The sequence below is a fragment of the Falco cherrug genome, chromosome 6 (genome assembly GCF_023634085.1).
Source record: "Falco cherrug isolate bFalChe1 chromosome 6, bFalChe1.pri, whole genome shotgun sequence".
In the NCBI taxonomy this organism is placed as follows: Eukaryota; Metazoa; Chordata; class Aves; order Falconiformes; family Falconidae; genus Falco; species Falco cherrug.
Window position 1 is genome coordinate 9,086,377 of NC_073702.1, and position 27,456 is coordinate 9,113,832.

The following is a 27,456-nucleotide window of genomic DNA, read 5'->3' on the forward strand; positions in this document are numbered from 1 at the left end:
ACATTGTGGAGTCTCATTCTCTGGAGACATTCAAAACCTGCCTGGATGCATTTCTGTGCCACCTGCTCTAGCAGGGGGTGGGACTAGATGATCTCCAGAGGTCCCTTCCAACCCTGACCATGCTGTGATCTGTGTTAATGGAGGCCTAGCTCTGCTTTCTCTTCCTGTGTGGACAGCCCACAGTGAAGCTGTAAGGGTTGCTGCCATCATCCATAGATGATTAAGGACATGTGGGAGAAATGCTGGGGAACAGGTGAAAAAAGACATGGGGAAGGGTTAAGCTATAGAGTAATTCTAATTTCTTTCCTTCCCATGTTAATCAATACCTAGGCATTACACTATGTCAGGTGGGACTAAATTTTTGATTAGCACAGGCACCTCCTGCTGATGTGCATGTTTCTCAGCCTTTCTGTGTAGAACTGTACCGCTTTGTATAAACTACTTAAATGTACAGAAATAGCATGCAAACAAGTGGGTGTGACTCCTAGTTTGGTGGTTTACACACAACTGGGAGCAAACCCAGCTGAGTTCCTGCCCTGGTGAATTATTAGTACAAATTAATTAATATAAATTCAACAAAGCTGTTGAAACACTATCAAGAAGAATGTAACCTCTCCTGCTTCAGAGGTGCTGTAGTTTGTTGTCAAAACAACACTACGGGAGAAGGAGAGGTACAAGTTCAAGTACCCTCACACAAAGAGGAAAACCAGGCTTATGGCTGCCACATCCTTGCGTGCATCTTAAGCTGCCTAGCTCTTGGCTAAAAGGCAGGTGGCCAACCCCTTGGCAAACCGCTGGTTTCAGTTCTGTTTCTTCCGCAGGTGCTCAAGAAGGATTATTTATTTTCAAGCTGGTAAGTCGATCGCTTTTATTTTTCTCATTAAAATCTTAGAGAAGGGTATTTGCTGGCATTTGAACTCCACTGAAGAACCGATTACACCGCCTTGTAATGGAGCTTTTCTCAGCAGCACGGGTTTGTCTTGCTAGTGGTTTAACAGGGTACGTGAAGAGGAGACCTGAAGAAAACCAGCTTCCTGACGTTGAAGATGACCGGGGGATGAACGGATTCACCCGGCTAAACAGACCCCCGGCTCTGGGAAGGGAGAACGGCCGCGATGGGGAAAGGCTGCAGCGGATTTCAGCCGAGGAGGAGAAACCGGAACTGGTGGGAGGAGAAAATGAGGGGAAACTTGAACAGGTTGGAACAATTCAGCCGTACACCGGGCGCTGGAGCGTTCTTTTCGAGCGGATGCTGTCCGCTGCACGCAACTCGCGCGACGCGCCCAGACCGCCGGTTCGCCTTCCCAGCCGTTAAGGAAGACCCTCGGCGCGGCGGGACGGGGCGGCGGGCGGGCCGCCCGCCGCCAGGCCGCGGCCCCCCCTCCGGGCGCGGGGCGGCGAGCTCTGCCTCCGCTCCCCGCAAGGCCCGGGGCCGCCGCCGGCCCCAACGGTCCCCGCGCGCGCCCGCCTCGCCCCGCACGCCCGGCCTCTGACCCACGCGGGCTGCCCCTGATTAGCCCGCTCCCGTCGGAGAGGGGGGCGCGACGCAGCCGGGCAGCCAATCAGGAGCCGGGGCTGCCCCGCTCTGCCCACCCCGTCGGCGAGGCGGGCGCTGGCGGTGGGGGCTGCCGGGGCGCCGGGGGCGGCGCGGCGGGCACCGGGCGCGGGCAGAGCTGCGGGCACCAGCGACGCCGGTGTCGCCGCCGCCGCCGCCACCACCGGGCGGATCCGCGCTTCTGCCGGAGCTTCCTTCGTCGCTTTACTTTCGCGGCCCGGAGCAGGGACATTATGCCGAAGAGAAAGGTAAGGCGCCCTGGGCGTGCGGCGCGTCCTGCCTCCGCGCCGCCCCCGGGCAGGGGTGGGGGCCCGACCGGCGGCCGGCGGGTGAAACGCGCGCTGGGGGGCCGGGAGCGCCTGCCGCTCTCCCGCCGCCGTGCCATTCCGCAGCCGCCGGATCGCTCCCGAGCCCGGGTATTTTGCTGCCTGTTGCAAGCCCCCTCCACCCCTCCCCGCCGCCGCCCCCTGTTTACTTTCCCGGTGCCGCGCGGGGCGGCGTCGCCCCCGTTCCCGGGGGTGAAGTCGCTATCACAACTCCGCTTCCCTCCTACTCCTGCCGCCGCCGCCGGGGAGAAGCGCTGCAGCAGCTGCGGCTTCGCCCCTGGCCCCCGGCGGGAGGAGTTTCCTGCTTGCAAACTCCGGCGCCGCCGCCGCCGCGGGGGGAGCGGTGGGGAGGGGGCAGCCCCCGCCCGGGGCAGCCGGATCCCGCCGCCGCCACCTCCCGCCGTGCCCGGGTGATGGCTCCGAGGTAACAGGGAGGAGGGGAGAGGCAAGCCATGTTTAAAACAAACTACACCCTTCTCCTCGCCTCCCGCGGCAGACCCGTATGTACCAACTCCGGCGCCCATCCGGGCAGGGCCCCCGGGGGCGGGGGGCGGGCGCCGGGGCGGGGAGGCGCCTCCTGAGGGAGCGCGCGCAGCCCCCGCCGCCCCGCGCCGGAGCCATGGCGGGGGCGAGGGGCCGCCGCCGCCGCCGCCCGGTTTTTGCTCTCGGGGCGGGCAGCCGCTTCGAGGGGGAGCCGCCGGCGGGGGCCGGTTGCGAGACCGCGTCCCCCAAGGGAGAGAAACTTGGGCGGCCCTTGGGCGGCCGGGCTCGGTGCTGCAGCGCTGGTTTTTTTCCTGCCCGTCGGTTTCCCGCTTGAACCCGGAGCCCCGGCTGCGTGCTGGCCGCGGGCGGCGCTTGCGGCGCTGGCAGAAGGCGGCGTGGGGCGGCCGGTGGCAGCCGGCCCCCTCCCCTGGGAGGTGCGGGGCGGAGGGGGCGCCCGCCCGGGCCCGGCGGGGGGGCGGCCGGCGAGGCCCTGCGGGGGGTCCTCGGCGAGAACCTGCTGGCAGCCTTCCGCGGGCGCTCGTTGAGTGTAACGAGGGACTCGACGCTGATACGTGCTATGACAAAAAAATCATAGCTGCAGTCCTTTAATTTTAACTAGGTCAACCAGAGCAAAGCGGTTTCTGTTTTGGGGGATTTCCCAGCTGTCACCTGTGACCTGATACACCATATCTGCGCTGGGGCTCACATCTGTTCTAATAAAGTTGCGGGTTGGTGATGACTTCCAGGTAGTTGCGTGTTCAGTTGTTGTCCTTTCCCTATCCATTATGGGACGTATCAGAACGTCAAATTGTCAAGTATGCTACCGAATTATTTAATTCATAGTTAAGATCCTGATACCAGTTCCAAAAATGGATACAGCTGTGGGGTCGATTGCCTTTATTGGGATAACACGGCTTGAAGTTAGTGAATGTTGGGCAGTTTTTCCTTTTGCTCATCTGTCATTGCACCCTTGTGTATGCCTCATGCCTCTGCTTTTTTAGTGCCATTGCTTATCATCAGAAAAAAGTTGAAAATTATCCTGTACCCGTAGGACTCTCCACAACTTTTGAAACCTTGCAGACTTCCTACACGGCTTCCTTTGCCCTTCTGTGTTATTACATATGGGTGTTTCAGGCTGTCCTTCTGCAGAGTGGTAGAGTTAAAGTCACTCCTGTAGGTTTTGGTGGTCTGCTGTAAAATGTTTAAGAGAAACTGTCTCTTGAGTAGTAAGTCCGCAAGAACATGTCTTCGTTCTAGAAGATTATAAAAAAAGTAATAAAAACATTGCGTATGGGATCAAAGCAATGGACATGAATTTTAATGGCACAGTTTAGTTTACTTAGCATTGTATGGGTAAACATTTAAATCTTAAGATTATATATGAAGTGTGGGTTTTGGGAAGCACAGGTTCCAGGAAAAGTGTGTGATTAATGGCTTTGCTTTTTGAGAAAAGTGGATTTGCCATAAGTAGTCTACAACAGTCAATTTTATTCCAGAATAACATCCACAGAGTGAGAAGTTAGTGGTACAGCAGTAGCTGAATAATTACGCAGTTGGCTTCACGTGATGATTTTGTCTCCATGTGTAAGCTAATAGTCAATTCTTCTATTAACATTTCTAACTTACAAAAAGGCTGCTAACACTGAAAGTTTTATAAGAAAATAAACGTAAAAAGTCAAAATGAGAATTTTTCACAGTTATAGGGGTAAGTATATAGATAATATTATAGAAAAGAGCATGTATTCACCTGTACCTGTTTTTCTGTATGCCTTGGTTATCTAAACCGACTGGTCCTTTTTGTTTGCTTTTCTTTTAATCCCTGATATTTTTTATTTCAAAGTAAACTGAAGTCAGTTGATGAGTCCCTGGCCTTGATGTTCGTTATGAACACTATGGAAAAAAAAATAGGCTCTCTTCCCTTCTTTAGAGGGCTGTGGCCGAAGGTGTGGGATATCAGTGCTCGCTGCTTGAGGGTTGCGGGGAAAAGGAAAAACTTACTGTGTTGAGATGGTGTAAAATACTGTGCAAAAACCACAAAAGAGTTGACCTCTGGATTCCTGTCAGATTTCTGCACCCTTTGTCTGTTGTAATAATGTGTTGCAGTGTGAACATGGCCTTTCACAAGAAGAATGGCATGCCAATGTGGAATAAACCAGAATGCTTGTTGTGGTATTGATAGCAATGAATGCCTGGAAATGGATTGGGATGTTTTGTTTTGTTGTTTGTCTTGGTGGAATTAGCTCTTGGGTCGTATTGGAAAACTCTTTGACCTTGAAGCAGCTCCAATAAAAATGTCTCAATGTTAGTTGTAAAAGGATGAAGAACCGTTCTGTACATACCTGATGACAAGGCGAATCATGGTGTAGTCACATACACCCATGTGTATAAGCATACGTATATCAGCTTTAATGTGATTGTCATAAAGATGAACAGTGCCCCTTTAAGTAGAATGTGAGCCATCTCTGAGGGATATTAATAGGTCAAGTGGTGACTTGCCCACTAATGGATGGGAGGCCTGTCATTTAGTTGGGTTTGTGCTCCAGAATGACCCAACTCATTCTTTAATCTGACTCTATGCAAGGTGACCCGCACCTCGCGTTTTGTTTTGTAAATACTTTGAGTTGAATCACATGTGAGAACTAAATGCATCTTTTTCTTCTTTTTTTGTTTCGGTTATGTTCCCCCCTGCACCCCCCCCACCCCCCCCCCCAAGTGTAACATCTTTGAATATTGCTGTTGCTTCAGAGCAAATAAAAATATCATGGTCTAATTAGCCATTTCAGTAGGGTATTTGCCACCTTGTAGTCAGGAATGTTAATTTCTGAAGTACAGTTGATGCTGTGAAGAAAACGTAATAGAGAACATGTGTGGCAGGTTCCTGTTCCGTTATGCAAATTCACTTTCTTCAAAGTCAGAGGGACTAGTTGGTTATATTTACTACAGGAAAACAAACTCTCTGAATATTGCTTGGAATGCTGCTCTCTTAGCAGAAGTCAGAAGGTGCTATATTCCAGCGTTGTCCTATCATAGTGCATTTAGTTACCTGATCACATGGTAGGTTTTTTGTGGAACTTTTACCTTACTAGTTATTTTGCCAACCAGATATCAATGTATTTTCTAATCGTAGGGGTTAAATGCATGTTCTTACATGTACTGACCTAGAGCTGTTGAATTCTACTTACGTTTTTTTGTCAGGACCTAAACTCAGTTCTCTTTGTGGAATTCTGTTTTTTACTTGGCATTTCTGAAGTGTCATGAATATTCAAAGAGGAATGTTGTTCCTCATCCCCTGGTAGGGAAATGGGGCACAGAAATAAATGACTGAGTTGTAGGAATGGTGCCTTCATCTTGGATTCTCAGGCTAAGACATCTGTCCTGATATATTTTTCTTTTTTTTTTTTTTTTTAATTCCCCCTAATAAGCACCTCCTGCACTCTTGAGTGGCATATTTGTTGTTACTTCTTGAAATTTGTCTGCTTGCTTTTTGGCACATACGTAGAGACTGAGGAACTTGCAATAGTAACCAGTTCTCCAAAATTTTGTTGGAGCGACTTGTATGTGATCAAACACCAATCAACTAATGAAGCTGGGGGTCTTGCAGATGACAGCTCAGCTTGCTGTGGTTCTGAGTGATCCCACTGTTGCTCTTTGGTCTGTGGAATGAGGTGCAGATCTTGTGCAGAGGGGCAGGTCTGTGTTCATAATGCAGCTGTATGAAGTACCTCTAGTGCTGTTCAGTTCCACTTCATGTCCCTTTCCATCTTTTGGTACTTCCCCTGTGTATCAGTCCGTGTCAATTCAACATACCATATGTAACTGTGTTTCTGCTAGGTTATCTTCATTTTGAAGCTACTTGGCAGGAGAGAAGCTCCAACATCGTTGTGAGGACCTGCACCTTCCCCATAGCTTGTGTCATCACTGGGGTTGGAAGCTCTTGGTCTGTAGCAGAGGCACTCCTCAGTTTATCCTAGAACACAAATAACAGGGCACACTCTGTTAGCAGTGGGATGTAGAAATGGTGGAGGTTCTGTATTTTATTTCATACTCTGAAGGTGATTATAGATTAGAAGGGTCAGTACCAGATGAAGATGACTTGGCTGCTGCCCTCTCCCCGCTCCCATTCTGTCCCACTCCTCTCTTCAGACTTCTGCCTTTCAGGCTAGATGAGGACTAAAACCAATAGTCAGGGCTCTGAACAGGTAGTTTTTCTTGCAGCTTTTCCCGATAGTTCAATCCTAGACTATTCAGTAACTACTGGAAGACAGGCTAGGCAACAGCAGATGTCCTTTGCATCTGTGTCACTGAGGTACCCCTGATTTTGACGAACTCCTGCCTAACGTGCAAGCAGAGTTCCCAGGTGGACTTCCACTTTCAGCATCCTTTGCAGGGACGGGTAAAATGATTGCTATGTGGAGATGCTCTTAACATTCAAGCAAGGCAAACAAAAGAGGTGCAAGAGTATCTTAAAAGATTGCAGGAATCTCTTAATACAAGGGAAAAGGATGTTTTGTCGCTTAGCAATTTTAGAAACTGTACCACTTGTACTGAATTTGTAACTGTTGAGAACTTTAAACCTTGACGTATTTAAAGCAATTGAAAACTGCTTAATTGGCCTATTGCACATATTTGTGACCTGACAGACTCAAAGGTTCTACATCTATCATAGAAAAATTAAGCAGAAAAGATCACAATTTTTTATCTGTGTGTGGTACACTTAGATATTATATAGTGTAGCAGCACTGAGTGACACAAAAGAAAAAACATGCCTGAATAATGCTGCTGTGCTGTGTTGCTGTAAATTATGTTTACACGGGTATTAAATACACACAACAAATATTTGTTCATGTTTTATATTGAAGATACACTTTAAAATAGCTTAGAGTGAATTACATAATTTTAGCTACGACTGTTTTTTAGAGTTATGGAGATTAAAAGCTTGTTGACCAAGGATTTATAGATCTAAAATGTTTCTGGTCATTTTATACAAGTCTGTAAAAATCTGACCCATTAGCAATTGATGGTCTTCTTAGACCACACTGAAATACAGTTGCACTTAATGAATGGGTAATCTGAAAATTCTTAGGTTTTAACTGAATTGTTAATTAAAAATAATTCTTAATGCTTCTTGGGCACATTAAAGCATGATATCTGATGAGGTGTAGGCAGTAATACAACCTCCTTTGTAAGTCATCACCTCTGAGTTCAAAACTAACCAAGTGCTGGTAATCTTTTTATTTACAGTAGTTCAGCACTCCAATGGGAGTAACAATATTTTGTATTCAAGAGGATCAGTGTTGTTAAGTTTAAAAAAATAAAAAAGTCCTGTGTGTAAATGGAATGTACCAGGTACATGCTTTTTGGTTTAAGGCTCCTTTTTTTCTTATCTGAAAAACTTCACTTTCTCTGCTGTTTTATACCTGAGCAGTTGGCATGTTCCAAGTTGTATTGTTTCAGAGAAATTGTGTGAAACTGAATTTTGCTTGACTTGATTGTAATATTGTCTTCTGTGCAGACTGTAAGTAAACCAGATCCAGAGGTTTCTTTTGGAAATTAGCACATCACAGGATCGTGATGGCCACCATCTGTTTTCTGGGTTTACCTGCAGTATGCTAGCACAGTGGTTTATCCCATGGTCCAGTAGCCAAAAAGGTGTTGTCATGTGCTGGACTTACATTTCAGGCCATAATCCTCTTAATGCTTTTTTACTTAGCAGGTTTTATCGTGCTTTTGAAACTTTTTTAATATATACATACTGGATAATTTTACCAATACAATTTAGAGATGCTGCACAGTGGCAGAATGAATGTGTGGTAACCTGTTAGAAGGGTGTATGAGTTGCAAATGAGCAACTGGCTGTATGCAGAAGTAAGATGCTCTTATACCAGTTTTATTGTTGGCCAAATTGGCAGTGTGGGACTTCAGTTTGGACAGTCATTCAACAGATACTTCAAGCTGACATGACAGGCCAAAAGAAGCAATTCCGGATACTCATTCCTGACATTACTGTCATTTAACCTGTTGGATATCAGACATGTTTGAGGTAGTTTTTGGCCAGACCTGTCTGATGATCTAGTTTCCCATACCTTGGCACAAAGAGTTAAGCTGGCTTATTGGCAAGAATGGTACGGTGGGGAAGGGCAGAACTCCTTTTGGCAGCCAGGCATTCATCAGATGGCAGCCTTAGTCAGCCTTTGTTTGATTGTCCCTAACTTAGAGTGTATAGAGGAGATTCTTTACTTCGTTAGAATAATCAGAACAAGTCAGTGGTCAAATTGTGTCTTTGCACCATGACGGGGAGGGGGAGGCATTCAACTTGGGTTTTTTTGTTTTGCTTTTTTTCCCCTTGGTGTCTTTGGAAATTACCAATTTTCAATTAATTATTCCCGTAACTTGGAGATACAGCTCCTGTCTTCCCGTAGTGAAGAGTGGGTGTGCTCAGTAACAGTGAAAGCTGCAAATATGAAATGCTGTGTCCCTAGGAATGTTGGGATCTGTCTGCACAAAAGAATTCGCATATGTACCCATCAACCCCGGCTTTGTTGGGGCTGTTGGGTGTGTTTGCTCTTCCCACCTAGCTTTCTCTGTTGTCCTAATGCTAGCACAGTTAGTAGTAGCAGAGTGCTTCCATAGTTGGAAATCAAGTGTCTAATGACATTTTTACCTCGGTAGTGTTTTGTTCCTCTCAAGCAGAGTTGAGAAGTGTCGGTACTCTGTTCCCAGTAGGAAAACATCCTTTATCTCTGCTGCATCATTTCTTCCTTATCCCACCTGCACCCTCTTGGAGACATTTTACTTTTTTTCTTCTCTTGAAACTGCATTTATGTTGACTATGAAGCTCTGTGTTCTGGTTATTGTTGTAGAGCAATACTCCTGTTAAGTCCAACTGGAATTATTACCAGGATGTAAGAGGTTGGTGTATCTAAGGCATTTGTACCAGTAGTGCTTTTGGTACCTACCTCTTACTCGTGGACCTGCTATCATCATCTCAGAGGTCTGGTGTTCTGTAGCACCAGTTAGTTGAAACAACAATAAAAAAGATTTTTTTCTAGATTATTGTGGCTTTATCACAGTTACATCCTCAGGGAAGGGAGGAATTATACACCTTTTTTCAGTCATTCAAAGTACTTTTCTTTGTCAGAGGTGGCTATTTTCAGGAATTAGTCGTTACAGAAAGTAGTTGTCTAAATTTAATCTCTAAGTAGATAATTTTTTTCCATATTTCTTTCAGAAGTACTTTGTGCTAATTTTGCTTGCAGATCTGATCAGTTCTATTTAGATACATATTTTGGAACTTAATCTTTGAGGTTTTAAAAACTGCCTCTGAATGTAGACTTGGAGGAGTTGGATCAGCTTCATCTCACTTGCAGAACTTGCATCAGCTTTGAAAGGTCAGAGAAATAATGTTATTGGGGATTGGATTTCATCCATTGTATTTTTTGAATCTGCCTTTTTATTTTATGGTGGCAGTAAAATTGTTAAGCAAATATTGAGACAAGAATTGCCTTACTTCCTAGTTGAATTCTCATGTTTGGTGTTCAGGGGAAACTGAAAAATTTCAGATGTGTTGTGCTTACTGCTCCTATGGCTGATCTGGATTTTTCAAAATGCAGCTGATTACTTCACTGTCTGAAAAAGGAACCGTCTGCCTAATTTTAAATTACAATGCTGTTTTTTTTTAATCAGAGCCGCTAGAAACTGCTCTTCCTTCTTCACTCTGGTATAGGTAGAAGATGTCATGTTAAAAAAACTGACTACAGGGAAGACAAACTTGAAAGGAAAAATAAAAGCCAAACCAGTTGTGAGACTTTTAACATGTTCCATCAAATATAAACGTGTTTTAAATTATATTGGTCAATCTTTGACCTCTTTTCAGTGGGAATAGCAAAACCTCAATCTACAATGAAGGAATTTCCTCTTTTGGAAAAGCGTTTATTCTGTCTGGTTTTGGTTATCTAGAAATACCCCAGGCCTAACTTGGTTTCTGTCTCTTCTGTCTTGTCTGGAAGAGCATAAAGCTCACAGAAGTTACGTGTTAAGGAATTTAATAAAATGCATTTTCTGAACCTTCTGTGTGTGTTTGTTTTTTTTATAACCAGGGTGTTTGTATTCTTTTCTTATATATTCCTTGAAAATGCAGTGGATGTTAACCAATTGCTCTGTTTGGCTTGAATCTCTAAGCAGAAATGGAGACTTTGATTAGGAAGTGTTTTCCCTGATTATTCCCCCACCCACCCAATTACATATTAATACCAGGGGATTGTAATGCTTGTCTTTAGATATAAACTTTTCAGTACTATTTGTCTTTTCAGAACTTTATGATCTTGACATTCTCCCCCAAAGAATTAGAACATTAAATATTCTGCTCTTAATAGATGTAAGGTGAAGGGATTTAAGTTCTAAAAATGAGATTGTATAATATTTCATTGTAGTAATTCTTAACAGAAAAGATTAAAATATTTAAGCAGGTGTGGGTTTTTTGGTTGGGTATTTTGTTTTGGGTTTTTTTTTGTGAAAAATATATGTACATGTGTATATATATATATATATACACACACACACAGAGTATATACAAAAAACCCCACCCCACGCCCTTGGATTTTTTGGAAGAGAGCAAGACAGATATAATTTTGGATAAGTATTAAAAAAAATACAGCCACTCTCCAGATTTATTCTGCACTTCATTGATGGTCCTGGCAGAATCACTTGTTTTTTAAATTAGTGGCATGTATATGTTTTTCCCCCATCCAGGATCAGGCTTTTGGTAGAAAAAAAGAAATGGAGGGTAATAGTAGGAATACATGATTTCTTAAAGTTTGTATTAGGGAGAATTAATTTTACTTGTAAAGTTCATTCACATTGGCTTGGCACTGAGCACTGTTCTATCTGCTGAAAACAGATCAAAGTAGCAGCTATAAACAAAGATTAACAAAAGATGCTGGAGGAGCTAAATGAGGAAACAATGGTTAGAAGGTTGTTGCAGGAGTTGGTTGGTGTTAAATTACTCAACACATAGTCTTCATTAATGTAAAACAAGAAATAAACAGTATTCTAATTACATTTATGAACTGTCACAAAATTCAGAGCTGCTCTGAAGACAAATAATTAGAAGATCTAGCATGTGTGGGGAAACAATTTCTTGAATTAAATTTAGTCTAATGCAGAGTCCTACTGAAAGGGAAATGAGGAGAGGAAAAATTTTAGGAATAGTGCAGTAAACCCTGAAAAAGGCTTAGGACGTGATACATCTTTTCTTGTGCTCTGGTTTTATTGCAAGCTTTTATCATATTTTGGTTGATGAAAAAAGAAAGTTGTTGGAGGAATGACCAAAGCATTACATCAGGGAAACTGCAGCTAGAACAGTGAGCCAGGAAAGTATCTACAGGCAAATCCCATTGCAGGCAGCGTATCAAGATGTGGCTGAGCAAAACAGCTTGCAAAGAAGGGAGGAAATGCTATAGAGAATGCGCAAGTGCTGGGGCAGTTAAGGCTTCCTGCCTTTCTTAACATGGTGGTTAAAATGAATTTGGCATCTGCTTTTTTGGTTGGTTGTTGGTTGGTTTGTTTTTGTTTGTTTTTTTTTTCACGTGGGTATGAAAGGATTAACTTCTGCCGCATCAGAGCCAAGGTGTTGAGTTTCAGCTGGTAATAAGATCCTTCAGAGAATGAACAATCCATTTGATTTTACAAGCAACCTTCTGTACTGACTGCTATTTCTCACATACGTGTTTTCTCATTCTTCATGCTTTTTAATGTACTCCTGTGTAATATTACAATCCATTCATTTAAGTACAAATAAAATACTTACGCAGAAGCTGGTCGCTGCTGCTTCTGGTTAACACGTGCCTCTGGATGTTTCAAATTGATATCAATAACTTCACTACTTTGTGTTACTGCATTCATTACATCCTGCTTATGTTGCAGGGTTTTGATTAGAAAAGTTGAAGCTTTTAATTTTCTTTTGTGGTACATCTCTACCAGGTAACTCAGCTTTAAGAACAATAAAAAGAGGAAATTTGCCTGTATGTTCTATTAAATGTTTCCTTAAAACATTAGTTACCTAGTTTTCTGTTTCCAACTTAATAGTAACTGCAATACTGTCCTGGTGTGTGGGAACACCAGTTCTTACATATACTTCACAACTGGTGCAATGCAAGAACTGTGTATACAATTTTAATATTACTTTGATTTTTTTTTTGTTTTCTATTATCTGTTAATATTACTTTGTCTTTTCCAGTCCTCTCAAAATAATTTTCTAGTTTGTCATTAAAAAGGGGTGGGGAAAATGCAAATTTTAAAATAGCTGATTGCCAGTAGACACAGGGAACCTTGCATGGAACCTTTCAGGTTAATCTTGTAGTATGAAAGTTATGCAGCTCTGATGGATCTTACAAAGCCTAGCTACAGCTTAATTTACAGCTTAATCTTATTGCCAGTATGTAGGGCTACTTGCGATGAGATGCAGCGTGGGGTCATCTGAACCTAAAACTTGTTATTCGTTTAAATGTCAAAAGCATACTTAGTTAGCTAGTCAGCTTCTTTCCTTCTGTGTACCTCTGTCTGATCGGGGAAAAAACCCACAACCACTATTATCTGTTTCCTTCTTTGTTTTTTTTATTTTATCTGTCTTGTCACTTGTAGGCATCCATACAGAATCAGGCACAGCAGGCCTATAGGGACTACTTTATGAGTATAATATAGGCATATGATGGAGTACTGTTGAAGAATTACTGAAATTGGAGTACTGCCCTTGTCAAGTGATTCAGTCCTTGCAGTGATCTTTGATTTTGCTGCACAAAACTTGCAGTATGGACAGTCCTGCTCCTGACTAGCTTACGATACAAGGCACAGTATCCAGGGTGCATTTTAATGTGGCTGGGGTGTCATGTGCAATATGGTGAGCCATAGCATTACATCATGTGGAAGAATGTGCCAAGGGGATGGGTTACTTAGTACATTTGGTTGCTCTGAAACCAGAGGTCCTTCAGTAGTTTGTCACCAGAACAAAAGATGGGGGAAGGGTTCCTGTGGAAGAGTTAGGGACAAGGACTTTAAGGTTTTGGTGGTATCTACGTAGAAGTCCTGTAACTTCCAGATACTAGTACAGACAGTCACTGTTTGTGGCATGCCGAGTTCTTGGGAACTGTGCTTGGCTCAGATCCATTCATGTACGCATCTCTCTGGTCCCTAGGAAAAAAAGTGCTGCAAAAACTTGATGCATGAAGATTCACATCAGCCTGGACTCAGTGGAACGCCTGAGCAGGACTCACAGAGGGGGAAATAAGTTTCTGTTCCTCTTTTAACTGTGGCCATATCTGACATACACATTTTTCTGGTGTGTCTGTCAGCTTAGAGTCCCAGGCTGCTTGCAACTGGCCCATGCCACTTTAGTATTGTCTGTTGTACTGGCTGAATTGTTTGTGCAGCTGTGCGGTGAAGTGATTCTGCTGGAGCAGGGAAGACTATATAATTTGTATTTATATTTATAATTATAAATTTGTTTAAGCAGCAGGCTATTTTTCAGCTGGATCAATTACCTTATTCATGACGTGGCCTCCCACGCAGCTCTGCCAGCGTACCGGGGAGCCAAGGCCCTGGGAGGCTGCTGAGGGCAGACTCCAAATGCCTGGACTTGCAGTGATTGCAGAGGAGGGAGCAGGTCTGAAATGGAAATGAGAGCATGTCAGAACCCTTTGCTGCTTATTCACACCTCTGAGATTATTACCATGCGTGTCCCTCCATGGAGAAAGTTCTGTGGCCTTCAGAATTGCTGTTGGATTTTCTAACTTGAGAGGGAATGCTGGCCTAATTAGCTAACTTGATTGAAGTATGTTGTGTAATATATTATAGTAGTATATAGTAGTTGTGGTTGCATTAAGAGTACTATAATGTAATTTTCCCCCCCTGCGGTTAGCCTTGTGAGCAGTTTTTAAAATCGCTTGTCAAGCAATAACGTTGGCATGTAAAATCAGGCTGCCCTGTCTATCAGAAATGCAGGTGACTTGTGTTTCATTAGCGCTAAAGAGAGTGGGGTAAACTACTGTGCGTTAATTGTGCAGTATTGAAGGGTGAGAGTTTGCTCCTGGGCAGTTACTGTGAGGCTGTTGGCATGTGGCAGTGCCATCTTATGATATGATTTAGTCCTTTTTCAAAGCTTTGTGGTTCCTGAAAGTGAAGCAGGGTAAAACAGCCCGATTGTGGAGTGTCAGTCAGTCAACTTCATTTAGTTTATCGTGAGATTTTTAGCCTGGCTTTTGAAAGCAATGAATCATGCCAACTTTCTGACCTTGCCCTGTAAATCTTGAGCCTCATGGCCACTGTGAGGAAAAGATTACAAAATCTGAGAGAACTTCCATATAAATAGTTGCCCAGGACAAGAAGGATGCTATTTTGAGTTGCCTCCCAGGGAAAGGGTGCAGTGCAAGTTTGTTACACTTGAGAAAATTCATATATGAGAAACAGATGTTATGAATTCATGGACTACAGAAGAGCTATACCCAGATATACCCAGAGCATATACTGTGTTGTGAGCTGAAGAGGGAAGCCGTAGGAAACAAGACTTCATTACTGACAGTGACGATGGAACTACTTGTTTTTGTGATGCTCCCAGCATCACACCATGATGCTGTAGCAACTCTTCAGTAACCAAACTGAAAGGCTTTTAGGAGTGCAAACCTGAATCAATCCTGCAGGCAGCTGGTGGGGCTGCAGTGACATAGGGAGTAGTCAGACTCCATTTTGGATGCCTGACTTGGTATTCCGAGTTGCTCTATCTGTGCTGGGCGGTGCTGCTTAACTTCCTGCTCTTTTCTAGCTACCTAGATGATCAGTCCTCACCTGCTTTTTAAACCACCTGCTTCTGTGGCATGCTTCCTTTCTGTCAGAAGATGGCACAGTAACAAGCCACGTTTTATTCTCTGCTGGGAGGTGTCTTTCTGTAAGTACGTTAGAGCCCCATGCCAGGAGACGGTAGTGATCAACTGCTGCTAACTAGGTGGTCTTTCTGCTCCAGTCCATAACTGTATAACTTGGAGATATTCAGTGTCAAAATCTGGGGGGAGGATTGTGTTAGGACTGAAATAGAAAGGGAAACGATAACTAGTCTGCCTCTTTAGTGATTTGCCTTCGCTGCTGCCTGTTTAAATGCCTTTTTGAAACACATGTTGTTCTTGTAGTTCTCCTCTAACTGCTGCTGCTCACTGTTTTTCCATGAATCCCTTGCTCCTAGGTGAAAGCCCAAGAATTTTCAAAATTTGAAGTAATACATCCTGAGTTGTAAACAAAAGACAGAAGCTTGACTTTTTTATTTTACTCACCTGCCCATGTTCCACTCCCCCCTCCCACTGGTTTAACTAACCTTTCTCTAGTACCTCTGGAAGACCAGTGTTAGAGTAATCAGGTTGATACTTAGTTGTTGTGAAGAAACTTGTTTGTCCCTAGCTTCCTTGTCAATGTCTTGGTGTTTTACTGATTTTTGCTGTTTTGATGGAGGAGATAGAGGTGAGGGAAAGATACCATTAAAGCTTCCAGCTGAGTGAGCCTGAGGCACAAAAGGAGTAAATGAGGTAAAGAAATCACTCATTTCAGTAATGGCATGCTTTTTGGTTCATCCTTATCACATCTCATTACTTGTTAAGTTCATGTTTGGGAAGAAACGTGTTAAATTTCTCAGGGATTTCAAAAGCCCTGGTAGAACAAACCTCAAATTTCCAGTTCATACTGTTGTGCTACCAGCTGCTGATTAGATGGAGCTCCCACCAGTGTCTGCGGATGCTTTACTTAATTGGCTAGAGGGACCACGGGAGGGATGCTGCGATATGTATGTACCTGGTGATGATCAGTCCTTGTGTTCTTCCTTAGAAAATCTAGAATGGCTTTGGTATAATGCTGCTTGTAAATATTAACATAAATTTGCCAGGCTTCTTTAAATTGCAGCAATGTATGGAAAGAAGAATCTTCACCATAATCCTTGCTTTGCTGTTGCCTGGATGCTTTTAAGTCTGTAATAAAAACACTGACTTGATATTTTCTTTCAGTCTCCAGAGGGTGCTGAAGGCAAGGATGCAGCAAAAGTAACTAAACAAGAGGCAAGTATTTTATTTTATTTTAAAATTTATTTTGGCATGTAATTATAAATAATTGCTGGCAATCTGCAGTCCTGCATATCAAAAGACTATGCATTGTTCTGGCACGTCTAGCGAGGTGTTTTCAGTGGGAGTAATGACAGTAAACCACATCTGTAGCTTATCGGGCATAATTTGTTTTTGGTGTGCTAAGGATTCATACAACTTACTAGTATGCAAAATAAATTTCAGAAAAACTTAGGGCTTTGATAGACAAGCTCTGGTGGGTCTTGTAGCAACAGTGTAGGTTGTTACTGCCTAAAACTGTTGCTCTGTCTCTAGCAGGTTGGCAGAAGAGGGTTAATGTGCACACCTCAGCCAGTCTACTTCAAAACTATTCTTAGCTTAAGTGACTGATGGAAGGGTGTCTTGAATTAAGATACCAGGCTCTAAAATGGAGCAGCTGACACATTTGTGTGTTTCCATTGTCTGCATTTGTTTTAAGGGCACAGTAACTTCTGTCAGAGAAGGCAAAAAGAGACAGCTGGTGATACCTTGACCTCTGCAGTAAAGTGTGCTAGTTTGTCACAGCCCTTAATGTGAATTTTAAAAACAGGTAGCGAATTATGAGGATTCATTTTTTTAGATTGTCATCTTTTGTGGCAGACAGAGTTAAATCAGGACCTTGAAAAGAATGGGTGAATATTCAAATGAATTAACAATTAATTGCTGCTCTTGTAAATCTTTGAGCATATTTGAACAGGAAAAATAGTCTAATGAATTTTTAGCTTTCTGAATTGAGAAGCTGATTGCTCAGTGTTTGAGAAAAAGATGGTACACTGGAAATGTCAAAATATTTCAAACTGGTAAAGTTTACAATAAGCTCTTGAAAAAAACTGGTAGAGTAAAAAGGGGGTCTGAGAGGAATAGATTTTGGTACTTCACTGTCTTCCTATGGAATTTCCTAGAAGACAAATTAGTTTTTTTCATGACGTATGAAAAGGCTGACTAAATCATAGTAAAAATGTAATCACCTTTGCTCTGAGTGAATGTTTTTATCTCAAATATTATTTCTTCAAGAGCCAGAAAAGTAAAAGTTCCTTTCCCTAAAAATTTTGAGACCTGATTCCTTGAATAAAGAAGAAAGACCAAGAAGCTTACAGAAATACATAGGCTCTCAGGAGCGAGCCCCCTGACTCAAATATGAGAGCTCTTAGAGTAGGCTTCAGTAAAGGTGAGATAATAGTGGCTGTTGATGGTACAGGGAATAAAAACACCAACCAAAACAGCAAATTAAAATTATCTCATTGGATACACCTGTAGCTCTTAGTGTGTGAATGAGGAAAATAGTTGTAGGGTTAGATTAGAAACTGTGGGAACTCTTGGAATAAGTAGAACTTACATAGGAAGGGTAGCTTCAGTCTGAACTGAAACAGGCTTATGTGGATGGCATTCCAGAAATCTTCTGAATTATTCTAAACTAAACACCTGTCGCGGGTTTGGCTGGGAGTTTTGAAGGCAGGGAGAAGTGAGCAAGCAACTGTGTGGTACAAGCTGGCTGGGGTTAAACCGCGACATCATCAGAGGATCAGAGGGGAGACCGGCAAGTATTTCTTGAGAGTACACAGGGTGAAGTCAGAGCTCCCTATGGGGGTGGAGGGTGGGAGCTAGCACAGAAGCCATAAAAATTTGCATCTGAGAAGGTAAAAAGAGCAGTCTTCAGAAATAAAGGCCTGTTAAATTCATGCCTATGAAAACAGGCGGTCAAGCCAAAATACCAAACCTGCAAATCTAAATTTGGGCAACTTAGACTATCTGGCTTTAAATGAGGACATTTTTATAACGGGTGACTCAGAAACTTTTTGGGACACTGTGACACTGAGGCACAAATTATGCAGCATTGACAGCTAAGTTGCATTAGTGGTTGAATGGCTTTCTGTTATGTATCTTTTAATATTTCTCTAGATTAATTGTATCAATAAGTACAGCAGAATCCTTTATGGATTGCCAAGCCATGTGTAAATGGGAAATACATAGTGTAGAAATTGTGCCAGGTATCATCTGACCACAATAATAAAAGTGGCAATGGATGTTAAGGGAGATCAGAGAGGATCTGAGGATAGAAATGGTGTTAACGGAGATTTCAGTTACCCTTCAGAGATTTGGTAAAAGGCACAGGACGGCATTACAAAGACAAAAAAGTTAAAACTATAAATGCTTGCTTCCTGGAGGAGTAAATCAAAGGACCAGTAAAAGGATAATCAGCTCTTTATTTGGTGCTCAGTAGTATGTAGGAGCTAGTTAAAAAGACAGTTGTCAGAGAACTGGTCTGTATTGTGGCTATAATCAGGTTCATCATCCTTGCAGGAGTGCAAGTCCAAATAAACTCTGCTATGGTAAGATCTGATACCAAGAAAGGGATTTTATTTTAAAAAAGGAGCCTATTGAAGGCAGCATCTAAACGTTTTAAAGGTTTCAGGTGGCAGAGAGGCTTTGTGGTACACCATGCTAGAGGCTAGCAGAAATGCATATTATTTTTCAAAAGCTCCCACTTCCCTGCAACCCCTCACCCCCCAAAAACCCCACCAAAACACCAAACAACACCCCAAAATGAAACAAAAAAACCCCAAATAAAACCCGCCATAACACCAAAATGGAATGGCATAACAGCAAAATAAGGTAAATGTTTTATTTTTGAAAGGTGTTTTTTATATGGGTGGAGAATAATGAGGAAAGGAACAAAACCTTCAGCATGGCAAATGTAAGACTGAAAACCAGTAATGAAACTCCTGCTATAGAGAATTCTGAGGAAGGTTCTCAGAGTGTAGCCTTTTCTCATGGGGTGTAGAGTCTGGAGGAAATTCTTTAATTGACTGTGAGCGAGAACTAGAAGACAGTATTCACCAGCAGTTGCCAAACTGTAATTTACTGCATTGGCCTCAGTGCCAGAGTAACTGAAGGTGATGAAATGCTCCCAGGACTTTAGATAAAAGATTCTGGAAAATAAAGCCTGTGAGTCTAACTTGCAAAAGTAGGGTTGGTTTTTCTAAAATTTTTTTTTTAAAGTATATATGGATAAATGTCTAATGGGAGAGTCAACATGGATTTTGCAGACAGAAGCCATACTTCCAGCAATTTGTACAAGACAACAGGTGTACTTGCATGTAAAGAACACATTTTTTGTAAGGCTCCCCAAACAGGTTTGTAAAGAAACTAAGCTACCATGGATCAAATGGGAGATCTTCCTAAGATTTCGTAACAGATAAACATCGAAGAAGGGGAAGAAGTAGTTAATTTTCTTATTAAATCTCAGTGGAGGAGATTTAACAGCGGAGTATTGGAAGGATTTGTGTTTGGGCTTGTGTTGCTGAATGTGTTCATTAATGATTTGGTACTAGAGAAATGACAGTTTGCTGAAGTTTACAAAAAAATGTCAGGGTAGTCAGAAGTGAGAGAGACTGAGAAAGCTGGTAAGTAACTGATAACTAGGTGATACAATATCAATAGAAATTCAGTATGGAGAAATGCAAATTAATACACATGTTGGAGGGGAAGATGCAGTGATGGTCACCAAACTGTTAATCAGGGGAGAGATTGTGAAATCACAGTGATTAGTTACTAGAATATGTCAGTTCTAACCAAAAGGTAACTAGAATATATATAGGAAGAAATACTAGAGGACTGTGTGAAACATCAGTGTATCACAAGATTAATTTTTAGTTCTCCCAGATGTGGGACTACTGAATGAAGTTTTCCTGGCTCTTCCTCAAAGTGGCCACGACAGAATTAAAAGGATACCAAGTATAGTGGGACAAACAGAGGATGCAAAGCAGCTTAAAAAAAAAAACAAAACCAAAAAAGCCCCAAACCACCCAGATTTTCTAGGATTCTTGACTTTTAATATAACAAGTGTGATAAAAACATTCATAACACAGTGAAAGGCTGTTAGATAATTATTACTTGTGAAACCTGAAAACGAGGAATCTTGTAAGAGGCAAGAAGTTTAAAGGAAAGACAGCGGGGGAAAGGGTTTGTTTTTTCTTTTCCACACTACATTATGGAACTCATTGCCACAGGATGTTACGGAAACTGAAAGTGTAAATGGGTTCACTAGGCTATTGGACAGATTTATGGCGAAAATGACCCTTGGGGACTATTAAACACGTGATACGGATATAATATCCAGGTTGGAAAGTTTGTAACTTCAAATTGCCAGAAGCTGGTATGGTAGAAAAGTGCAGTGTTGTTCTGTGTCTGCTCTGTTTCGTAGACTCTTTCCATGTATGTTTGCTAGTGGGCTGGTGTCAAATAGGCTGGTGGTGAGCTGCTAGCTTTTGGGTTCGTACAGCTGTTTGGAGAGGGACAGAGGTTCCAAAAGGACATTAAAATGTGGCCTTTATTGACTTGACTGCAGTTGCCTCCTAATAATCAGATAACACAAAATACATACAAACTCTGAATGAGAATTGAAATGACTTAAGCATCAGGCATTTTAAAGAGCTGAGGGTTTGTGCTGACTTTCTTATGGGAATATAAGCCTTCTATGAAACCAGTCATGTAACAGGAACAGTTGGGGTATGTGGGAGAGAATTATAATTTATTTAAACCAACATACTATCCTTCAAAAAGTAGATGCTAACAAAACATTCCCATTCCCAAATGCTGAGGGATAGAAAGAATCAGTTAAGGAAATAGATTTGTAAAAGAAGGTATCTTGAGGTAGGAGTTGTTTGACCAAGTGAAATGCTTTATTTAACCTGTTGCAGAATAGTGCGAGGCTGCTTAACAAGCAGTTGATATTCTAAATCGCCAGGAAAAGAGGTTTACTTTTTTTTTTTATGATGCATAAATATTTGACAGCTGAAAATGTCTTTAGGTGATTTTTGACAAGACTTCTATTTTGCTGGGTGCAGCTCTGAACACTGCTGCTTTCCACTAAGAATACTTAAATTGCTCCAATGAATACAAATTGCTGCATTCTTCAGATACTATCAACAGCTTTTTCCTGTTGCAAGATGTGTGGAGCCATGTTTTTTCAGCTCAAGTTAAATGCTTACTATCTCATTAAGAAGGTATTTTTGATTCACTTTTTAAGCTGTGTTGCATTAGATATTTGTTGCAGTTGAGTTGTTCCTTTATTTTGGCTACAAGTGTGATTCCAGTTTTAAGACCTAGACCAAACTTTAACTCTGTTTGATAACCATGCTGTGTTACTGAGTCATGGGTTCATCTGTTTTGATGAATACGAAAATATTCCAAACATACTAATGAGCTTATAACTATTTCTAAGACTTAGCTTCAGTAATAAATTTATGACAAAAACCAGAGTGAAATGAAATTTAATAAGGAAGGTGTGCTGAAGCAGTAAAGGTAGAGGAAAGCAGAATATCAGACTTTCTTCTTTCCTTTTTGACAATTGTGTTTAAATAGAAGAAATAATTTTTCCCTCTCGTCCTGCAGCAGTCTTTGTGCACCTGTGACTCTTGGATTAAGCGTGTGGGGAACTGAGGAAGTAGAAGGACTTAGTTTCACGTTTTGGAATTCTAGCACTGATATTCTCTAGGGAAGGATGTTAGCTTTATTCTGCTGTTAAACAGATGGTGTTTTACCTGCTATAGCATCTGCTAGATTATAGAAACATCTTTCTAAGTATTTATGAGAAAGGTTCAGTGTCCTGTACACAGGTAGTCAAGCTTGTTGTATTTGTGAACATTTCATACAGCAGCAAGGGACTCAGAAGTACTTGTAAAATAGTGGGGGGAAAAAAACCCCAACAAAACATTTAACCATATGAAGATTTAGATGTTACAATTCCTGAAGAGTTTGTATTACTAATTTTCACATCACTTTGTCCCTTTAAAAGTTTGATTGTCCAAGGTGAGGAAGATGTGAATTGTATTTGGCAGTAGAGATGTATTTTGGTAGGGGCATATTTTATGCTCTTGCCATGAAATGACTGATGTTATGTTGCTTTGGATACTGTTTGCTGTAAGCCTATAAGATTTTTTCTCCTTTTTTTTTTTCTTCTTCTGTAGCCCACAAGACGATCAGCAAGATTGTCAGCTGTAAGTATGTGTAACACCTCCTGGTATATACTTTTCTAGACACATACAGTTTCTCACACCAAACAGTTTTGTTATATTTCACTTGATTCAATTTTTATTCTTGCTGAGGGATATTTAAGAACTCTAGAGCTAAAGTTATCTATGTTTTCTTGGTTTCAGGTTTTCGGGTTTCAGGTTGTTCTGGTAAAAGATGTATTTCCCCACCTCAGTTCAAAGCTGTTTTGTGTAGTATTGACTTTGTATCATTTTGCAGGCTGATGTTAGTTGTGGAAATGCAAGTACTCTGGGAAGGAGAACGAGCTGTCCTTCAAGGACTTCATTTGATGCCACTACTAGTATTTGGTTTTTAGTTCCTTTTCTCTGTTAGAAAGTCTGACTTTTTTTTTTTTTTTTAAGTTACTGCTGATCTCCGTGTTTAACTCTTAGAATGACCCCCAAATTGCTTTGACTGCTAGATGATTGAGCTAATGAAAATGGGTGTGTACAGTGGTGGGGTGCATTTGTGCATTAAGGTTTTTCAGTCTTTTTCTAGGTGCATGCTTACAAGCTGGAAGTAAGGGAAAGTGTGGGGTCTGGGAAAGCTGGGGTGTGGAGGTGGCTGCCTGGCTTCTGGTATTATGTCTAACACATTATGCAACTAAAAATGTTTTATAGAAACCTGCTCCACCAAAACCTGAACCCAAACCAAGGAAAACCACGAAGGTAAATACTCTTCTTTTTAGTTGCCATCATTGTAGCCAATAGTAAGCAAGTATACTCCTCCTTTGCCTTGCAAACAGTTCAGTTCACAGCGCGTTGGCTCCCCTGTCCTCCCTGCAGCTCCATGCCACCCCACCCCCCTGGAAAAAAAACAAATTAGATCATTCTTTTCTCTCTGTTCCACCCTGTCTTGGCCTCATTACTGGCCCAAACAAAATGTCTTGCCTGTTTGATATGCAGACCATGTTAAGTTTGTAGTAGATTCCTAGTTTAAGAAGAACCTTTACCTTTCCTGCACCTTTCCTGAAATGTACAGGTTTGGTTGAGTAAGCTCTAGCTGAGACCTAGCAATTTCTACAGTAGGATTTGAGATTACTCTGTGCCATCCTGTTTCCGTGTCTTCATTTCATAGTGAGAAACTCTTATCTGTTCTTGAATACTGGCTGTTGCTGACAATGCACAATTATAATTAAAGGTGAAATTAAATATATTTAAATTGAATGGTTTGGGTTTTCTAGGCCAGTTACAGTCAAATTAAAATCTTATTAGTGTCTGAAATACCTTTTCAGGATTTCTGCATATAAATAATGTACTTCAGAAACTGTAGATGTATTTGTGCCCAAGGGGAATGTTAAATAAGACCATTTGCTTTATCGGAAAAAAAACTCATGCTGGAAACTGAATCTAGCACTCCTCGTGCTTACATTTTTCAAGTCCTTTTATTGATACCTCAGTTGGGCAAGTATCAGGACACAAGGTCTGCGTGTGTGAAAGTAAAAATCTATGACTTTGAACACTTTATGATTTATTGAATGAAATTACCAATGAAGTCTTGCTGAGTCCATCTTGCTCCTCTCCTAAAAAGAGTATTAATAAAGAAGGGAATATGGTAGCTTCTATAGCTTCACGTACATGTGAAATGAGCTCATTGTTATGGGGTCAGTCTAAGCTGCATGAGAGGTGTTTGAAGCTTATTTCCAGCAACCTAGAAGGCTTTACAACATTATTCTAAGTAACTTTGTGATACAGGAGTCTGCTTTTTTCCAAACTAACTGAATCACATTTTAAGGAGTATATTAATCTTGGTCTTATAAACAGCAAACAGCAAGCAAGTACTCTGAACCTGCTAGTAAACAACCAAAGTTGGTACAGTTTTGAGATAATTTTTCGTGCTAAAAGCTTGCAGATTGTGGATTTACTAAGTTAAGTCCTTAGCTGCTTCCTGTGAGGTGAGGAGTTGGGACTATACTCGCACCACCAATAAGCTTCTCAGTTAAGCACTGCAGCTGCTGTGTAGCATTGAAGCTGAAGGGTGCAGGGAGTAGTTCAGGCTGCGCTGGAACTAGGGTTGCTGGCACTCCTTCCTCACTGCCCTGCGCCTGCAGGGGGATTGCTGCCCAAAGGTAGTGAAGGGGGTCTGACTGCCATGTCCCTGTTCACAGCCGCTATTGCCATTTTGTATGGAGAATTTGGAGCAAATGATCACATGGAAGATCACAGTATTTATCAGAACTACTTTAAATACGAATGTAGAATATTCAATTAAATACCATTTACATTTTTTATCCTATGGCACTTAAAATTCTTGACCTATGTCTCTACTAGCCTTAGATCACAAATAGAAATATGTAGGTAGAGCAAGGATTAAAAAAAAAAAAAAAGGGTAGACTTCAACACATGAATTGTTTAAGAGCAAGTCTCCAGATGGAACTGTAGCTGTTAGAATAGTTCCTTTTGATAAATTCGCTGCTTTGTGTTGTTGCAGATGGAATTTTATCAGCGTTTGCCTCCCTAGTGTGTTGGTTGATTCTTTCATTGACATGGAATGAACATCACAGATGTTATCAAACTAACAAAAGGACAGCCAGCAAAAATGCTTAATTTTTTAAATCTAATTTAATATTTAATGTTAATCGAAAGTGTAGTGCTGTTACACAAACAGTGTGTTGTTTGTGCTGGGCTGAATAAGCTTTCAATATAGTGTAATTGGATTTGTTCATACAGATATCTTGTGTGTACCTCTGTATAATACAGCTCAGCTCTACCAGAATAGTCTGAGGTTTTTGTATCCCTGTAAAATAGCAGAAACAATAAAGAAGCAGACATCAGCATTTTCTAGAAATTGAGATTCCCTGTATAACTTTTGTGGGTATACATTTTCCAGGTAGCCTTTAGCTCGTTTTCTGTTTCAGTGCAGCACATGACAAGGTGTGTTTTTTAGTTCACGTGAAGGTTTTTTGATAAAGATGTAGGGTGCTGGCTACTCATACAGTGTCTATGCCTGTGTTCTTAATCTTCTGTCAGAAGGAACCTGGAACAAAGGCCAACAAAGGTGCTAAAGGGAAGAAGGATGAAAAGCAAGAAGCTGCAAAGGAAGGTACTACACCATCTGAAAATGGTGAAAATAAAGCTGAAGAGGTACTTTCCACACATACCTCCTGCTGATTAAATCAGTGTTTAATTATTCAGCCTTTCAGACATTGATAGCATGTTCATAATGTTTCTTTTTATTGCCCATAATGTTATTGCAGATTCGCATCTCTCGCTCAACTGTTAGTGTTTCAACATCCAGAGGTGCCCCACCCAGCACACTGTCAGTAAAAGGGCAGATTGAAACAGTGAAAGTTAAGGGTACGGTAGAGCATTCAGCATGTGTGCAGTGAATAGAAACAGATAGTAATGTGGTGCTTTTCAGTATGAACAATGGAAGCTGACAGGTAAGGCTTGTATTGCTTTTGGAAAGCTGGGACCAATAATTTAAGGAAAGTGTGTGAATGTACCTGTTTTGGTTGCGTAAATATAATAAGGATGTAGGTTTGGAACTGAGCTGTTGCAAATAAGAAATCAAAGGATTAAGGGGGTAGTATGGGTATTTAGGTATGTAATGGCAATTTACTATAGTAATTAATTTATTTCTTTCTTCTCCACAGGCTCAGAAAACTGAATCTGTAGGTGACAAGAATGAATGAAATATCATGAAAATTTTGGGTTGATTTTATGTACCTCTTGGACAAGTTTTAAAAGATATTTTTATCAAGTATTTTGTAAATGCTAATTTTTTTAGGACTATGATAGTTGACATATTAAACTGTATATGAACATTTCCCTTCTCATAACAGTGCTTTTAGAAATTCCCATTGTTGCTAAGTAATATAAATACCAAGTTAATATTGCAAGGTATGTGTAAAATTGGATCAGCATTCCATACACTTGCTTTAAGAAATTAAGTCTTGTGCATATAGTGATGTTTTTACTGTGCGTATTTGCATTTTCCATGCAGTTTTTCTAGAGCAATAATCAGTGGTGCTTTTGTACTTAGGGTTTATGTGATTTTAATGAAACATGGATAGATGTGGCCACCTGCTGACTATTTTGGGTTCTTTTAATGGATTAAAATAAAAGGTCTCCTTGCCTGCAAAACTACAGCCTCCTAATGTTTTCTCTGACTCTCAAGGAATGCCTTACTCATATTTTCAACTATTACAGGGAAGAGTAAATGATTTAACAACTGTTATTTTGCATGCAGTCTGTTTGCTTTTTTGCTGATGTCTGATCAAAAAATACACACACAGGAGTAGCAGGCTGGGATTTTCAGTGGCCCACAACTTGAGGAACTTATAGATACATTCTTCATAGATAACAATCTTCAGATAGACTGTCACAGGGTGAGTAGAGTTGCCATAATATATGAGGATATTGTATCTGTAATGAGCTATCAATAAAGAATTAATTGCTTGATTGATAGAGACGTACAGTAACTTAAAAGTAGCCTTGTTTCTCAAGGATACACTCCCTTTTCATTAACTTGCGTTGTACTCCGTGGAAACCTTTCTTTCTATCTGCAGCCTCAGATTTAATATAAATAGTAATTGCTGTTCTGCTTCAGCTGAGGACAGTTGTTAATACATTGAAATTGCTGTTAAACAGCGCTATATATTTGGTACCCAGTAGAAATGGAACGATAAAAGTTATTTTTGGGGTGATTGTGGTGATATGGTAGATTACCTAATGATTTTTTTTAGTGTCCATGATTCAACTCTGGAGCTCATTCTGAGCACCTTTTATAATTTTTTTCTCCTCTTTTCTCTAGGGGCCCTGGTATTTCTGTAGTTACTTCTGGGATGGGAGGGGTGAGAGAAAAGATGTTTCCTGTTCTTCAGTACCATTGATTTGTATTGCTCAAGTGGCGGCCATCGTGTCTCAGGATATCTTTTGCTTGTTTAAGTCAATAAAAAAATTACTATTGCCTGACCTAGCCTTCTATTTAT

General features: G+C 41.4%; 1 protein-coding gene across 14 annotated transcripts; it reads left to right on the forward strand.

Moving 5' to 3' along the window:
• The first annotated feature begins 1,605 nt into the window (after positions 1-1,605).
• On the forward strand, positions 1,606-27,439 carry HMGN3 (high mobility group nucleosomal binding domain 3). 14 transcript variants are annotated; one of them, XM_055714380.1, is made up of 7 exons: positions 2,248-2,381; positions 16,398-16,448; positions 22,460-22,489; positions 22,649-22,672; positions 23,144-23,191; positions 25,496-25,606; positions 25,720-26,112. In XM_055714380.1, exons 1-7 carry the CDS (start codon positions 2,334-2,336, stop codon positions 25,849-25,851), a joined length of 444 nt encoding a protein of 147 aa, XP_055570355.1. In that variant the 5' UTR covers positions 2,248-2,333; the 3' UTR covers positions 25,852-26,112. The 14 variants fall into 14 exon arrangements, with proteins under 14 accessions (XP_055570369.1, XP_055570363.1, XP_055570359.1 ...); XM_055714379.1 differs by having other exon boundaries at positions 2,262-2,381; positions 25,493-25,606; XM_055714390.1 differs by lacking the exon at positions 25,720-26,112 and adding an exon at positions 26,119-27,439 and having other exon boundaries at positions 2,270-2,381; positions 25,496-25,565.
• Positions 27,440-27,456: the final 17 nt, after the last annotated feature.

Coding starts and splice junctions, on each gene's coding strand:
- HMGN3 (XM_055714379.1), top strand. CDS start 2,334: ATGTTTAAAACAAACTACACCCTTCTCCTCGCCTCCCGCGGCAGACCC. Junction 22,673..23,143: donor TCGGGTTTCAGGTTGTTCTG/GTAAAAGATGTA, acceptor AATGTTTTATAG/AAACCTGCTCCACCAAAACC. Junction 25,607..25,719: donor GTGAAAATAAAGCTGAAGAG/GTACTTTCCACA, acceptor ATGTTATTGCAG/ATTCGCATCTCTCGCTCAAC.